Below are 18,269 nucleotides of genomic sequence, written 5' to 3' on the forward strand. Positions count from 1 at the left end.
GTGTGTGTCTAAGCGGTGTAGCAGGTCGCTAACCATTTCCCCTTGGATGATGGGGGCTTCATTCTGCTCCCTGTCCCTGTCTTCCAGCTCAGGGGGATGGGTACCCCGAGAAGAACTGGCCTTACTATTAAAGACTGTTAATGCAAAGAAGGCATTAAGTACCACAGCCTTTTCCTCATCCTTTGCCACTATGTTCCCCCCCGCATCCAACAGAGGATGGAGAGTCTCCTTAGCCCTCCTTTTGTTGCTAATGTATTTCTAGAAACATTTTTTACTGTCTTTTACGGCAGTAGACAGATTAAGTTCTAGTTGGGCTTTGGCCTTTCTAATTTTCTCCCTGCATAACCTCACGACATCCTTGGAGTCCTCCTGAGTGGCCTGCCCCTTCTTCCAAAGGTCATAAACTCTCCTTTTTTTCCTGAGTTCCAGCCAAAGCTCTCTGTTCGGCCAGGCCGGTCGTCTTCCCCGCCGGCTCATCTTTCGGCACATGGGGATGGCCTGCTCCTGCTCCTGCTCCTGCGCCTTTACGATTTCCTTCTTAAAGAATGTCCAGCCTTCCTGGACTCCTTTGCCCTTCAGGACTGCCTCCCAAGGGACTCTGTCAACCAGGCCCCTACACAGGCCAAAGTCTGCCCTCCGGAAGTCCAAGGTCGCAGTTCTGCTGACCCCCCTCCTTACTTCTCTGAGAATCGAAAACTCTATCACTTTGTGATCGCTATGCCCAAGACATCCTCCAACCGTCACATCACCCACAAGTCCTTCTCTGTTCACAAACAACAGGTCCAGCGGGGCACCTTCCCTAGTTGGCTCACTCACCAGCTGGGTCAGGAAGTTGTCTTCCACACACTCCAGGAACCTCCTGGACTGTTTCCTCTCTGCTGTATTGCATTTCCAGCAGTCATCTGGTAAGTTGAAGTCCCCCACGAGAACAAGGGCTAGCGATTGTGAGACTTCTCCCAGCTGCTTATAGAATATTTCTTCTGCCTCTTCGTCCTGGTTGGATGGTCTATAACAGACTCCCACCATGATATCTGCCTTCTTGGCCTTCCCCCTGATTCTTACCCATAAACACTCAACCCCATTGTCACCATCATCAAGCTCTAGATAGTCAAAGCACTCCCTAACACACAGGGCTATTACACCGCCTCTCCTCCCTTGCCTATCCCTTCTGAAGAGTTTATAGCCATCCATTGCAGCATTCCAGTTGTGCGAGTCATCCCACGATGCTTCTGTGATGGCAGCTGTTTTTCCTGCTGCACAATGGTGTCCTGCTCCTCCTGCTTGTTGCCCGTGCTGCGTGCACTGGTGTAGATGCACTTGAGGCTACTGATGCTGCCACCTTTTTTTGGGGAGAAGCCCTAATTCCTACATGACCATTTTTAGGCGCTTCCGTGGTTTCTAACACATCCATAACCCTTGCATCTTTGCTGTCTCATGGCTCTCCATCCCCTACCTCCACTGAAACGGCAGACCGAAGGACCTCGCTAGCACACCATCCCTCAAACATTGGCGTGGTGCCCCCAGGCTTATCTCATAGCAAGCCTGGTTTTCTCCCTTTCCCCCTTCAAATCTAGTTTGAGCCATGTCAATTGGCACTAATACAGAAACCAATCAAAACATTTCCAGTCACCCCCAAATATCTCCAGTTGCTACTGGAGACTGTAAGGTCTTGTGTGGGTGAGCATGACCAAAGAAGAGACGCATAGCGTTATTAAGAAAACCATCACAGTCTTGTATGTCTTGTCATAGCCTTGAGAGGTAAGATCTGAAACATTTTCTGAGGCTAAGACAGTAGTGGGCAATCCTAGTAAATTGGATATAAACACTTGTGTGCAGGCTGAATGTATCTCCTGAATTTAATGCTGGCCCTACTCTCCCTTTCTAGAATGGAAATCTGAAAATGAAACTCCATCTCTCTATACTTCACCCTTAAAAGGTGTACAGGTTTGGCCCTTGCCCAAAACATCAACCTCACCACAGCAACATAAAAACCTGAAAGGAAGATCATATGATGAAAAATGCACATCCTGGGTTGTGCACAGGGGGAGTCTGGGTTTCAGATAAGTCGTTGGGTTCCAGGAGAGAAATTTGCCCTGAAGACAAGTGTCAGGTACGGAGTGTGGAGGCAGCTTCTACACACACCAAGGCACATGGAGAGGAGAAAATAAATGAGAAAAACTAATGAACTAAGAAAAATACAGTAGACAAAATGAAATAGAAAACGGTAAGATTAAGCTGCACAAGAAGTGAGGAAAGAGCAAGGTGCTGATTTTCTCAGCTGGGCAGCTGGAAGAAGACAGCGAGTAGAAGACACAAGGTCACATAAGTGGGCACCAGGTATGGGCAGGGGAGCAGCGCATGAGCTCACTTTTTGAAAAAGCCAGTGAAAAAGTCTCCAGTCTTCACTGCTTGAGGTCCACAGTCATGAGAAGTGTGAATGTGTATATATATGGACAGTCACTTGAGAAGAAACCCACAAGCCCACAAGCTAGTTTCTCTCCCTTCATTAGCATAGATTTAAGGGCAATGCACTTTGAGTTACAGTCTCATTACTGAGATTTAATTACTTTTCCTAAATGTTCTGCAGAACATTTACTTGTACATTGCAAAGTATTACAGTATAGTCACAACTTAGGCTCTCAATTACAGGAGAAATAGGCAGGAAAGAAGTTGAGTTAATTAGAGTCACTGAAGCTTAATCAATTCCTCTGTGTATGCAGGGAAAAGCACGCCAACTTTTAGTCCATTTGTGAAGCCACCTTACCTCCCCTCTACAGGTTATTAAAACCTTCATGCAAAGGGAAAAAGTCAACAGTTGATATTTTAAAATGGCTGTTATTTTGTATTTTCTACATTGGGCTAGACTCCTTTTGCTTCAATCCCATTTTTGGCAGACTAAATGTTTTTGTGTCCAAGACTGTTTCTGACTGCCCATCCTTAAGCAGCATGCTTTCATTTTGGAACCCCAAACCAGCACCCCAGGCCTACAGCTTGTCTAGGAAGACCAGGACCTTCACAATGGAGAGTAAAGCTGCAGCTCTTCTGCATACTTTGTCTAGCCTGGCTGTAATGCCATTCCTGTTTGTACAGTGACCTTCCTTTGGAAGGATGGAGAGGATCTCCAGGCATGTTGGGGAAGAAGAGAATTCACATGATCTGGAAAAATTACATAAATATTCTGAAATATATGAATTCAATTTAATTAGGTGAAGTGTAAATATATATATATTTTTATATATATGGGCAGTCACTACTGAGAAAAGAAAAAACCCACATGCCCAAAAAACAATTTATCTCCCTTCATTACCATAGATTTAAGGGCAAAGGCTTTACAGTTAGGTGTGAATAAACACCAACACAAGTACAGAAGAGCTCATTTCCTGGGTAAAATTCATCCCACCCAAAATTAGACAGTAGCCAGATGAATCACTTCCTAAAACTGCTTGTATGACTGGCTAAGATACAGGTATGTTTCAAGTTAGGTGTTAACTCCTACCCGCCACTCTCCCAGTGCAGTTAATGGAAAGAGGACTCAATTAGCTTTCGAGCTTGCCCTGTAGAGGTGTCAGCCAAACTCACCACGTCTGATTCAGTCTGTTGAGGCCAGGCACTGCATTTTTATGAGTTACCATGCCTGCATTAAGTACCTATTTTAGGCATGCAAAATCCAGAGCTGTATGAAGTCAGAGGAGGTCAAAACCCAATCACATTAAAATCAATATCCAATTCAGTTCTGCATGATCTGAACAAAGAACACAGATTATGTTCCTAAAAAGGAACTGACTATGCAGGTGCCAATCTGGAAGGAAAATGAGTAGCAGCTCCTGGAAGCAAATAAAATGTACACGTGAGATCAGTGAGATCTAAACGCGTACTGGATGACTTCATTTTGCTTTGAAACTGAGTGGATACTCAGTAGATACACCTACACAGGATAGTGGGTGTACTTCAAGACTTATAGTAATATAGCATACTTTTTCTAAGTCTCATTTGCATGCCACTTAAAAGAAACTGGGTACATACACACGTGCACATACACAGAGCTGAGAGCGAAATTATTTTTCTAAATGTATTTTAAAAGACCCTCAAACGCGTGTCTGTTTCACTACAACATAGGCTGAACTGGGGAAGGCTTTCATTATAAGCTATAGAAAGCATGTGTTAAAACATAATAGCATTCAGAACAAAAAAAAAGGCCAAATGAATATCTGTAGCAATATAGCATCATCTATTCTTCTCTTGGCAACAGTCATAGAAAAAGTCCTTGTTAAATCAGCCATATTATTAATTCTCAGTTTCCCTCTTTATCTTCTGCCAGTGAAAGTAAAATTGACATGTATATATATTTCTGTGAGTACTATTTTATGCATTTCTGTATCACAAATGACATTTCATATTTCTGTGCCTTCAGTAGCAGATGCATCATGAAGGTTTTTGCAACAAAATCTTCAAAATTCTCTAATGCGCTAGCAGAGAAGCAGCGTGGCGGTGGAGGATCTACCACCAGCAGATGGCATTCATTCCCTGCAATTCCTGCAGCAGAAGCAGCAGCAGGTACTGAACGGTGCACTAGCACCACGAGAGTAATACGTGGGATCATGCGAGAAGCAGATAGTTAACCATAAGTTATTTTCCTGTCATTTGACAAAATGCTCCTTTCAAAGCATTATTTTATTTTTTCCATCGTTTAAGAAAGAGCTCATACATAAGCACTATATAGAGATAGATTTGCCACATCACAGCGGCAGAATTTTATATTCACTTTACACATTGGTATAGGCACTACCCAGTGCGAGCCAGTCTGTCTGGCTCAGTGTTTTCTTTATGTAATAGCAGCTTTCCATGAATAACTGATGGAAGAACCTGACCTTCCTTCCCAGTTCAACAGCACCTTTAGTCTACTGTTCTTCATGTTCATAAATACTCTGCTAAGGTAATAAAACTATCAGTTTAAATATATGTAATAATACTTTTAAAGCATTTTATGGCTAGAAATACATAGGTGAATAGAAAGTTAACACTGGATTCAAATAAGCTTTTTTCCCCTCAAAAAAACCTAAGCTTTACCGTCATGACTGTACGGACTGAGGGCATCTTGGTAATTAAGCTACACCATGTTGTTCCGCCAGCCCTAAGACCCTGATGCAAGATAGATCAGGCATGGAGGTGCTGGGATGCGGGGCCAAATGTGCGGCTGCCCTGACTGCTGGCACCCTTTGCCCACAGACCTGCTGAGTGGGAAAGGGGGGGCTCACTGCGCTGACGTGCTGGCTGTTACAACAAGAATTTTATAGGAAAAGAAAATGGAGCAGGCAAGTGGATGTACAAACATAGGCCCATGCAGAAAAACAAAAAAAAAGAAAGAGCAAGCAATCTCATTTCCATCGAGAAAATAAACGAAACACAATGCATAATAGTATCACATCTGAAGTTTCAGTAATGTGCTTACAATGACATTAAAAGCAGGTATTACCTGTTCTAAGAGATTCTGAAGCCTCTCTATTTCGCAGTCTATTACAAATTTCTTTTCTTGCCTTCGGTCCAGGTCTTCTAAAAGCCGCCTGTAGCTGGCATCATTAAAATTCTCCACGCAGATGGCACTGACTTGCCAGCTATTTTGTCCCGCTTTTTCCATAATAGCTTGAAGTATTGAATAACCTAAAAGAAAAGGATACAATACACTAGTAACACAATCATTGCATTTTTTGAATAGGTATTGTCCTTAATCAATATTATGTCTCTTAATATTTGCTCCTGCGGGGAAGGGAATAAGAGACTGTTTGTATCCCTACCTATGCTTGCTAGCCAAGATCAGCACACAGTATGCAATTAACGAAAACTACAATTGCTGTGATCAGAATCCTTGGAATGATTCTCAGCATTATGGATAATCTTCACATGATTTATACACACGAACTCTTCCAGTCAAGTATTCAATGTCTCAGATTGGTTTTGTACAGGTTTCTGTATCTGGGCATTTCATGACACAGCAAAGAAAAAATCTGAGCCTACTCATTCAACAGAAGTATTTGTATACTACAAAAGCAGTATGTTAGACATTCAAATGCTTTGCTTTTTTTGTTACGTTTTTTTTTGTCAACATTTAATCCAAGCAAGTTTTAATGCTTCTTAGTAAGAATTCATTTTTTCATTTATGTATACATATATACATATGCCAGTATAGATGTGTGAATAGAAATGATATTGACCAATTTCAGAGATCCTATATAGCTTTAATCAATGTATGCAAAGTGATTAGAGGTCAATGAATGAAGGGCACCATAGAAGCATTAATTATTACTACTTGCAGGATTATTGCTCTTTATCATTACCAGTATTTGATGCCCCCTTTGTCATCTTTGAGCATAGAAGAGAAAGGCAGCATCCTCTCTGAGGTCTCCACCTGAACCTGCAGGGCAGGCTCCCTGCCCACAGTCTCAGTGTGCCCTGGCCCACCAGCCCTTTGCCTTCTTCTCTCTCCTAATTTTTTCTCACTGGGGATGTGCAGTACAGAGGCAGGAGAGGAGCTTGTGCCATATCTTAGGACAGCTTGCAAGTCTAGCCTTGACTTGTCCAACCAATTCCTGAAGTAGGAAGCATGTATTATTCCGTCTTTTATCTAGAGTAAATGGTGAATTTGTTTAAAGCAATAAAGAATGCACACCTCAGATCCAGAGTTAATGTTTAAGAAAGACAAAAAGGACAGATATGTTTGTCAATAACATACTGATATAAATGATACAATTCAGAGAAGGTCCCCCTGTCTAGAATCACAACAAAAAATATCGTGGCTTTTTACACATTATCTGGCTGAATTTTCCCCACTAGCTTTAAATGAAAGATTTCACCTCCTGAAAACTGTCCTTAATGATGCAGCTACACAGTGGTGGCTCCTTCGTCTCTTCAACAAGAAGGTCCCATGCCTAAGTGCAGTGACCCCCAGTTGTCATTTTAATGCACTTGAAGACGCCACTGCATGACAGATTCCCCATAAAAAGCACTATCAGACATTCCCACAGATTGCAAGAGGAATCTTCGTAAGCTACATTTCAGAAAGAGTGCTTTTCAGTGTGCTGTTGCTAACTAATTATCAGAAGACCTACAAAACCACCAAAACCCGAGTTTGTCTCCAGTAAAATAAAAGTAGACAATAGTTTTATGAGAATATGAAGATTTTAGGACACATGAGAAAGTAATTCTCTTGCAAATCTAGGAGTAGCTATTTTTTCTACTGGCTCCTATGATATTTGCAGTCCTTGAAATATTAACTTAAAATCTGTATCTTCTTATCGTTATGACACTACATACCCGCACTCCGAAATGAACATTTATTAATTTTTTTCTCCAATTCAGATGACATATTTAAGATAAAAATGCAAACATTTATAATGAATACATAAAACGCATAACATATTTTATCGTATAAATGAGACATTTATTTTATGAAACAGTATTTTATCTTAGGAAATGAATTCAAATACTTGATATATTGCATATTAAAACATTTCTGTACTCAGCATATATTTTTAACCCGATGACTGTTATTTTTTTCAAAGAACCATACAGCTTTCCTGTTAATTGCTGCATAATTATTCTGCTTTTCCTGTTGCTATATTCAATCTCCTTTTTGCCTGTAATTATCTCTGCAAATCATGATGAGATTCTTTCCCAAACATTGTATTTCTTGCTTCATTTCCTATTCATTTCCACATATAGACATACATTAAAACTACTCCAGTGTTACAGGGGTTCCTGCTTCATTTACACTGTAACTTTGACTTGATCTTTGCTACAAAGGCAGTCAACATTTACTTAATTCAGCTTCCTGACAAAAATTAACGTTTTCTTTGACTCAGAATGAATGGCGTTTGAAACAGCAATTGACATCCCCTCATTCCTTTCTTATTTCGCTTGGACAACTTTACTAAGATGTGTTTTGATCAAACTGGGAATTTATCCCAGCATAAAGCATGACAAATATCAAACACATAGAAAAGCTTTTCTTCTACCTTGGATCAAGGTTTGGCTTGCCACATTTCATTAGCAACTGCCTTCATTTAGGCATTTGAAGCTTCTGTAGCTTCTTGTCAGTAGCTGGCTCTCAGACGTGGGTTCTCATGTTAGCATGTCTTTCACATACAGCATAATACAGCTAAATGGTAGTAATTGCATATGGTGCAGCATCTCCAGATCAGATGTTCAGAAGAGTTCAGAATCCCTACGCAAGTAATCAGTGGCATAGTCATCTATTCAGTGTGCAGGAACAATTTTTAATATAACAGACTGACAAGGGTGGAGTTTACGCAGAATGAATAAAGGTGTTTCACAGGTTCAGTTGGCATAAAAATTGGACATGGTGAGGCGAATGCTTATTTGTCCAAAATAATTGGCTACAGCTAACAGGGCAAAAAATTAGTTGTAGGTAGTGCTGCAAACATTTTATAAGGCAAAAAACCTGAAACTAACCTGAGGTAATTATCAGAAACTGAGTGCAGCATCTCTATTTAGACAAAATTCTTAAACTTCAGAAAGATGTTTGCCCAAGTAAAGACAGCAGACATGAATCTTGCAGCTGTCGTCTAAAAGGTATTTATTTTCTGGTTATCTGCTGTTTATCCTCAGTTATGCTACAGACAGATGAATGATTCATTTTCTGGAATACATTCCGTCCCATGTATTGTGGAATATTATCTGTTGCATGAAAGCAAACTAAAAAAACCCAGGCTAACTCCTATCAGCTGAGCTACACAATCAATGTTTTTCAAAACAACATTATTTAAAAAAAAAGTTTAGAACTATGCCAATAAATAAAAGTAAGGTGAGTTCTCACAAGTGTATATAGTAATCATTCCTCACCAACTAATTCAACCTTCCTGAAGATTTTGTTTATTTGGTTGGTTGGTTGGTTGGTTTTTTTATTTGGCAAATCTATGAACAAGATAAAACACCAATACAACTTCCTGGAAACACAGATGAAGTCCTTCCCAAATGCAAGAACGCTATATGCAAGAATGGCTTCTTTTTCCTCTTTATGGGAGTATGATTCTGGGGAATTTTCCTCAAATGACCTGGGATGAGAAGTCTGCCAACTGCTTTTTGTAGGTCATTGCTCAATGTATCTACTATTGACAACCGCTTAAGGACCAGTAATACCAATTCCACCTCAATATACTGGAACCAAACCAGAGACAGGGAAAGTCTGCAAAGATTTTATTTTCTTGATCCCTTCTCTCCTTGCTTTTCTGTTCTCTAGTCAGGAGGAATTGTGATGATCTAACATACTACTATTTTTGTTCCAAAAAGATACCACACAGTCATCATGTTGGGGGGGGGGGGGGGGGGGACACCCCAACATGAAAATGAAGAGTTATTCTATTCTTTTCCTGTAAAATCAGAGCTGGAGATGCCTACTGCAGAAAATCTATGTACTGGGGTTGATACTACAGCTAAGTACCTTACAAACAATATCTCAGATTTTTTTTATCCCTGCTTCCCTCATTCCACACTCCATAGGCATTTTTCCATTGCAAAATGCATCAGCCACCGAAAAACAATGCCAGATGTGCACCTGGTCTTATATCTGTTTAGAGAGAGATTAGTACTTCTTCAGAGAGACTTAGGTATCTTCTGGAGGCCAAAGGGTATAAAACACTTGAGCAATTTTGGTATTTAAGAACATACTGTAAGTGCAGGAGTCTGGGAGTCCAGGATTCCTTCTAGTCACTGCAACACTGCTGTAACTGGAGCCTATACACAACCACCCCCCACCCAAGCAGCTGAAATCATGAGTGATCTTTTTGATTTTAAAAGTTCAGTGGCCTTTCAGGTTTTTTTATTTGCCTTCTGCTGTACCAGCTAGGCTTTCCCCTAACCAATTTCGTTTCAGCAGTCAATGACTTAATTTCATTTATTTCCATTTAAATGAAAAGTAAAATCTGATATCTAAGTCTCTTCAGTGCGTTCAGAATAAACTAAAGAGATCAGAGGAACATTTTCTTGACTTATTTTTCTGCTGGAATGCACATGGTTGGCTTGTTTCCTTTGCTTTTTTTTCTTTTTCTTCTTGCTTGCTTGCTTGCTTGCTTTCACCAGAAATATTTCAGTGATCAATTACAGTATTATAATTAAATTTCAATAACTTTCATCTTCCAGCAGCCTTTTCGTTTTGGGAACCCGTTTCCCCTGCCTCTCTTAAGTGCATGCAATCATTCCTGATGGTCTTGCCAGGAGACAGATAGCAAAGTGGCTGCTTGCTCCAAACAGTAGCACCCCCAGTAATAATTTTTATTTTGGAACTATTGTGCAGGAAGAACTTACTATTCATTTTCTATGATGAAGAGGATGCAATGTTTACATATTATTACTGTATTTTACTCTGGCTAGCAGACTGACAATACTGAATGACACAAGTTAACAGGTTAATATACTTGGAAACAGCATATGCAATATATTTCTGTTATGGCCCCAAGAGTAGAAAACATCTCTGACGAACATGGGTCTTTTCCAAAGATGGGCATCATACACTGCATGTTACTGAAATGCAAATTCATTTTCTTCTCTTTCTGGTCCAATTAACTTTCAAACAGGAACTGAGGTTGTAGTGAGGTGGGTGTTGGTCTCTTCTCCCAAGTAACAAGCGATAGGACGAGAGGAAATGGCCTCAAGTTGCGCCAGGGGAGGTTTAGATTGGATGTAAGGAAATATTTCTTCACCGGAAGCGTTGTCAAGCATTGGACCAGGCTGCCCAGGGAAGTGGTTGAGTCCCCATCCCTGGAGGTATTTAAAAGACGAGTAGATGAGGCACTTAGGGACATGGCTTAGTGGGTGGTGGTGTTGGGTCGACGGTTGGACTCGATGATCTTAGAGGTCTTTCCTAACCTCAATGATTCTATGATTCTATGATTCTATGATCCCATTTCCAAGATTAGCTATGATCCCAACAGCCACAGACACTGAAATGCTGGAGCTATTTTACGAAAGCTACTTCCATCTATTGGAATTCGTAGAAAAAATTAATTTGCTATAAAACCAACACACAGCAGAAGTGAAGAATAAATGATCAAATCATTTGGTATGGATAAGCCAATATATTTGACATTCAGGATTGGATTCATGTCACTTAACTCTAGCTGTATATAAAGTAGTTGTCTAAGTTAATCATCCAAGCTTTCAAAGGAGAGACATAAATCCCATAAAAAAGCATTTTTTTTTGTCTTAGATATCTATCTCAGAGGTGTTTTTCTTTTTCCTCAATGAATACTGAAGGAGTTTAGACATGAGGCTTGGTGAAAATACCTACCATTTATCTAGCCAAATCTTGGCGAGATGAATCCAGACACTACAGTGATGAAAATCATACAAGAAATTTACAGTGTGAGTGATGCATGATTGTACATTCAACCAATAACTACAAACACTCAAACTCAAGCGTATTTTAGTTTTCCTCAATATGATTAATACCTGTCGTGGTTTAACCTCAGTCGGCAACTGAGCACCACGCAGCCGCTCGCTCACTCCCCCCACCCGGTGGGATGGGGGAGAGAATTGGAAGAGCACAAGTGAGAAAAACTTGTGGGTTGAGATAAAAACAGTTTAATAATTGAAATAAAATTATAATAGTATGATGATAATAATAATAATACACAAAGCAAGTGATGCACAGTACAATTGCTCACCACTCGCCAACCGATGCCCAGCCAGTCCCCGAGCAGCGGCCCCCCCCGGCCAGCTTTCCCCAGTTTATGTACTGAGCATGACGTCACATGGTATGGAATGTTTCTTTGGCCAGTTTGGCTGTGCCCCCTCCCAGCTTCTTGTGCACCTCCAGCCTTCTCAGTCGGTAGAACATGGGAAACTAAAAAGTCCTTGGCTGGTGTAAGCATTACCTAGCAACAACTAAAACATCAGTGTGTTATCAACTTTGTTCTCATCCTAAATCCAAAACACAGCACTGTACCAGCTACTAGGAAGGAAATTAACTCTATCCCTGCCAAAACCAGGACAATATTCACCCCTTATTCTATACCATCTGTGTCATGCTCAAGTCTCATATTTTCCAGTACATTTTCATTAATCACCACCCCTTTTTTTTATATACACACACACACACACACACACACACACACACACACACATATCATTCCCTTAGTCTGTGGGCCATCCCTCTAAAACGTTTGGTGAGTTCATTTAGTCCATGACTTCGGGCTCCATCTGTCATAATAATCTTCCAGGGCAGGAAAAATGGAGATGGTATGTGGTGTTGGATTGTTTCAAGTTGAAGTCAGTTCTGGTACCATCATCACTGTGCTTTGCTTGGTTTCACTGAAGTTATTCTTCATTAGTCTGGGTGATTCTTATTGTAATAACATTAGTATGGCATATAATATTATTAGTATTATTAGTATATCTGTGTATTATTAGTATAACTATTATAACTATAATTAGTACTTAACATCACATAATTCAGATCACTGGCTATTCTCACCCAAAATCAAATCCCCTTGAGGTACACATCGGACTTGCCCATCCTTCCGCATTTTCCACCAAGTGCACCCAGGTCCTTGAGCAAAAGCAATCCCACGGATGGGTCTGCCTCTGCCCGAGGCAGAAGTAAACCAGACTGTTTTCCCCAACATATTTTTTATGTGCACTACAGGGTCTTTATTCCCATCTACAGTACGTAAAAGTTCTGACTGGGCAGGGCCAGCTCGATTGGCAGATCCCCTTGTGTTGACTAACCAGGTGGCCTTTGCTAAATGCGTATCCCAATGTTTGAATGTCCCGCCACCCATTGCTCTCAGTGTAGTCTTTAACAGTCCATTGTGTCGTTCAATTTTCCCAGAGGCTGGTGCATGATAGGGGATGTGATACACCCACTCAATGCTGTGCTCTTTGGCCCAGGTGTCTATGAGGTTGTTTCGGAAATGAGTCCCATTGTCTGACTCAATTCTTTCTGGGGTGCCATGTCGCCACAGGACTTGCTTTTCAAGGCCTAGGATAGTGTTCCGGGCAGTGGCATGGGGCACGGGATATGTTTCCAGCCATGTTTCCAGCCATTCGGTGGTTGCCTCCACCATTGTAAGCACATGGCACTTGCCTTGGCGGGTCTGTGGGAGTGTGATATAATCAATCTGCCAGGCCTCCCCATATTTCTATTTCAGCCATTGTCCTCCATACCAGAGAGGCTTTAACCGCTTGGCTTGCTTGATTGCAGCGCATGTTTCGCATTCATGGATAAGCTGCGCAATAGTGTCCATAGTCAAGTCCACCCCTCGATCACGAGCCCATCTGTATGTTGCATCTCTTCCTTGGTGACCTGAGGTGTCATGGGCCCACCGAGCTAGAAATAATTCACCCTTATGTTGCCAGTGCAGATCCACCTGAGCCACTTCAATCTTAGCAGCCTGATCCACCTGCTGGTTGTTTTGATGTTCTTCAGTGGCCCGACTCTTGGGTACGTGAGCATCTACGTGACGGACTTTTACAACCAGGTTCTCCACCCAGGCAGCAATATCTTGCCACAATGTGGCAGCCCAGATGGGTTTGCCTCTGCGCTGCCAGTTGCTCTGCTTCCATTGCTGCAACCACCCCCACAGAGCATTTGCCACCATCCGTGAGTCAGTACAGAGATAGAGCACTGGCCACTTTTCTCATTCAGCAATGTCTAAAGTCAGCTGGATGGCCTTTACTTCTGCAAATTGGCTCGATTCACCTTCTCCTTCAGCAGTTTCTACAACTTGTCGCATAGGACTCCATACAGCACCTTTCCACCTCCGATGCTTTCCCACAAGACGACAGGACCCATCAGTGAACAGGGCATATTGCTTCTCATTTTCTGGTAGTTCATTATACACTGGAGACTCCTCAGCACGCGTCACCTCCTCCTCTGGCGATATTCCAAAATCTTTGCCCTCTGGCCAATCCATGATCACTTCCAGGATTCCTGGGCGACTGGAGTTTCCTATTCGAGCCCGTTGTGTGATCAGTGCGACCCACTTACTCCACGTAGCATCAGCTGCATGATGGGTACAGGGGACCCTCCCTCTGAACATCCAGCCCAGCACCGGCAGTCGGGGTGCCAGGAGGAGCTGTGCTTCAGTGCCAATCACTTCCGAAGCAGCTCAAACCCCTTCATATGCTGCCAAAATCTCTTTTCAGTTGGAGTATAGCGGGCCTCGGATCCTCTGTATCCCCGACTCCAAAACCCTAGGGGTCAACCTCGAGTCTCCCCTGGTGCTTTCTGCCAGAGGCTCCAGGTAGGGCCATTCTCCCCAGCTGTGGTGTAGAGCACATTTTTTACATCTTGTCCTGCCCGGACTGGCCCCAGGGCTATTGCATAGGGTATCGCCTCTTTAATTTGTTCAAAAGTTTGTCATTGCTCAGGGCCCCATTTGAAATCATTCTTCTTTCAGGTCACTTGATAGAGAGGCTTTATGATCAGACTGTAGTTTGGAATATGCATTCTCCAAAACCCCACGACGCCTAAGAAAGCTTGTGTTTCCTTTTTGCTAGTTGGTGGAGACATGGCTGTTATTTTATTGATCACATCCACTGGGATCTGACGACGTCCATCTTGCCATTTTATTCCTAAAAACTGGATCTCCTGTGCAGGTCCCTTGACCTTACTTTGTTTTATGGCAAAACCAGCCTTCAGCAGGATTTGGACTATTTCCTTCCCTTTTTCAAAAGCTTCTCCTGCTGTGTTGCCCCACACGATGATGTCATCAATGTACTGCAGGTGTTCTGGAGCTCCACCCTGCTCCAGTCTGAGATCAGACTCTGCAGTCTGGATCAGTCCATGGCAAATGGTGGGGCTGTGTTTCCACCCCTGGGGCAGTCGGTTCCAGGTGTACTGGACGCCCCTCCAAGTGAAAGCAAACTGTGGCCTGCACTCTGCTGCCAAAGGGATTGAGAAAAACGCATTAGCAATATCAATTGTGGCATACCACTTGGCTGCCTTTGACTCCAATTCGTATTGAAGCTCTAGCCTGTCTGCACAGCAGCACTCGGCAGTGGCGTGACTTTGTTCAGGCCACGATAGTCTGCTGTTAGTCTTCACCCTCCATTAGACTTTTGCACTGGCCATATGGAACTGTTAAAGGGTGAGCGAGTCTTGCTGATCACTCCTTGGCTCTCCAGTCGAGGAAATCAGCTTATGGATGGGAATCAGGGAGTCTCGGTTGGTGCGATATTGCCACCGGTGCACCGTGGTGGTAGCAATTGGCACCTGTTGGTCTTCGACCTTCAGCAACCCCACAACAGAGGGGTCCTCCAAGAGACCGGGCAAGGTGGACAGCTGTTTAATTTCCTCCGTCTCCAAGGCAGCTATACCAAAAGCCCACCGGTGTCTACTAGAGCCTTATACTCCTGTGGGTCCGATGTGCCAGGCCACCGAATCCACACAGTCCAGTAAACCCGGTTGTCCCTTTCCTCCCCCTGGCTGGAGGCAGGGCCCCTCTACTCCTCATCACAGTACTCATTTCTCACTTCTTGTACATACGAGTCAGAAGTTTCTTCATTAAGATCAGGAGTAAGATCAGCCCTTCTACTCTCTCTGGGGAACTGCCCGCTGGAAAATGGAGCAGCAATTTTCCTGGAAGAACCCCTTTCTGTGATTGTTTTCCCTTGCAATTCGCGTACCCGTGCCCCTAGGGCTGCGGTAGGTTTTCCATCCCACTTCCTCATGTCCTCTCCGTGGTCGCGCAGATAAAACCATAGGGTGCCCCGTGGTGTGTACCCTTTATATTCTCTCTCTTGAGCAAAAGAACGCTGACTCCTAATAGCCGAGATACTGGTCCGTACAGGTGAGGAGTAGGACCTATCCTCTCTGAGTTGCTGGATCTCCCGGGACAGTTTCTCCACAGCCGAGACGAGGGAGGAAGAGAGACTTTCCTCATATTGCCGGAGTTGACTAGCCAATTCATCCACTGTTTGTTCCTCTCCATCTTTCCAGGTCATCACTGCCAATGAATTGGCATATGACGATGGTGAGCTCCTTATAAACTTCCGCCACATGGGTCGTGTGCACTTGACTTCATCTGGATCTTCGGATAGCTGTTCATTACTCAGGTCATCATAAATCACCTCCAGCACAGCTAATTCTCTCAGGAACTGGATACCTTTCTCCATGGTGATCCACTTGCCTGGGCGACATACCACATCTTCCTTGAAGGGATACCTTTCCTTCACGCTTGACAAGAGTCGTCTCCAAAGGCTGAGGACTCGTGTCCCTTTTCCAATTGCTTTGTCAATGCCCCCTTCCCTAGAAAGGGATCCCAGCTGCTTGGCTTCCCTACCCTCTAATTCCAGGCTACTGGCTCCATTATCCCAGCATCGGAGCAGCCAGGTGACAATATGCTCACCTGGACGACGGCTGAAATCTTTTCGTATATCTCGCAGCTCACTCAGGGATAGAGATTGGGTGGTCACTGCCTCGTTTATGAGTTCTTCCTCTTCCTCCTCCCCGAGCAGCGGCCGGCTCTCCTCCTCCCGTTCTCATGATGGCCTTTCTCCAGGGTAGTCGTACAGTTCTTCCTCCGGTTCCCTTTTAGAAGAAGCTTCTTCCTCCCTTACTAAACGAGCCGACTTCCGATTCTAAAATTTCTTCTTGTGTACAGGGGCGACTGATACCGGCACAGGCTGGTTCTTTGGTTCAGCCACAGGGCCTGTTGCCGGGGTTGGAGTGGCTGCACAGCGTGTTGCCTGGGTCTGAGTGGCCGCAGTGCCTGTCGTTTTACTGTCAGATCCAGAGACCTTCTCTTCCCTTTGAGGGTACTGAATGGTGTTGAACAGGGCTCGGTAGGCATGGGCCAGGCCCCAGCATGTTGCAATGATCTGCATCTCTCTGGAGTTGCCAGGGTGACACCATACTTTGTTCAAATATTCTACTAACTCTTCAGGATTCCGCACTTGCTCAGGGGTGAAGTTCCAAAACACTGGGGGTGCCCATTGGCCTAGGTACTTGCCCATCCTATCCCACACACCCTGCCACTCATAACTATCCAGCCTTGGGGCAGATCTCTGGATGATATTCTTAAATTGCTTATTAACTTTAGAAAAAACCAAAACAATATTCCAAAGAAATACCAATAGAAGTATCTTAACTACCCAAGGCTGTTCAAAATACTGAAAAGTTACTGTAATGAAGGAGGAAACATCATAGAAGAAGGTAGTGACACTGCCATTCTGTATTTCCTCCGTAAAAAAACTCTCAGAGGAAGAACTGTAATTGCTAGTTGTCTCCATGAAGTGGTATCCATAGTACAGTAATGGCTTCAGTACGAAACTCACATACCAAATTAAGCCCAAGGTCAATGTTTAAGAATAAACCTCCCAGGCAAAACATCACCAATCACTGCAGACCACAGCAAACTGCAAAACCCAACACCAATCTCTAACATGTACAGCAGGAAAAAGAGCACGATGCAGATTATACAAATCAATATCAAGAACAGAGGAACCAACATTGTGACCCACAACTATTAACAGATATAAGTTCCTTAATACACTCCGGTTAATCTGTTATTATCTCAACCCTTCGAGCCCCACGTTGGGCGCCAAAAAGGACTGTTGTGGTTTAACCTCAGTTGGCAACTGAGCACCACCACGCAGCCGCTCGCTCACTCCCCCCCCACCGGTGGGATGGGGGAGAGAACTGGAAGAGTAGAAGTGAGAAAAACTCCTGGGTTGAGATAAAAACAGTTTAATAATTGAAATAAAATTATAGTAATAATAATATGATAATAATAATAATAATACACAAAACAAGTGATGCACAGTACAATTGCTCACCACCCGCCGACCGATGCCCAGCCAGTCCCCGAGCAGCGGCCCCCCCGGCCAGCTTTCACCAGTTTATGTACTGAGCATGACATCACATGGTATGGAATGTCCCTTTGGCCAGTTTGGCTGTGCCCCCTCCCAGCTTCTTGTGCACCTCCAGCCTTCTCAGTCGGTAGAGCATGGGAAACTAAAGAGTCCTTGGCTAGTGTAAGCACTACCTAGCAACAACTTAAACATCGGTGTGTTATCAACATTGTTCTCCTCCTAAATCCAAAACACAGCACTGTACCAGCTACTAGGAAGGAAATTCACTCTATCCCTGCCGAAACCAGGACAATACCTTTTTATTAACATATGGTTTTATTTTAAAAGCTTCCAGAACTTGAACACAACCAGTAAGATTTATAAGCTCTATCATATAACCTTTAACATATGATAAATCATTTGCATGCCCAATTTTCTCCACATTTGGAGTTGGCACCAGAACA

The 18,269-nt window shown here is 43.1% G+C and overlaps 1 protein-coding gene across 6 annotated transcripts in view; it reads right to left on the reverse strand.

Annotated features, from left to right (window-relative positions):
• GRIA4 (glutamate ionotropic receptor AMPA type subunit 4) overlaps positions 1-18,269 on the reverse strand; it is a 258,437-nt gene that overhangs the window by 100,501 nt on the left and 139,667 nt on the right. For all 6 annotated transcript variants that reach the window (XM_076328209.1, XM_076328210.1, XM_076328211.1 and 3 more), the window contains exon 4: positions 5,474-5,658. In XM_076328209.1, coding sequence (XP_076184324.1) covers positions 5,474-5,658 — 185 coding nt within the window. The remainder of the gene's footprint in view (positions 1-5,473; positions 5,659-18,269) is intronic.

The sequence above is a fragment of the Aptenodytes patagonicus genome, chromosome 1 (genome assembly GCF_965638725.1).
Source record: "Aptenodytes patagonicus chromosome 1, bAptPat1.pri.cur, whole genome shotgun sequence".
NCBI lineage: Eukaryota > Metazoa > Chordata > Aves > Sphenisciformes > Spheniscidae > Aptenodytes > Aptenodytes patagonicus.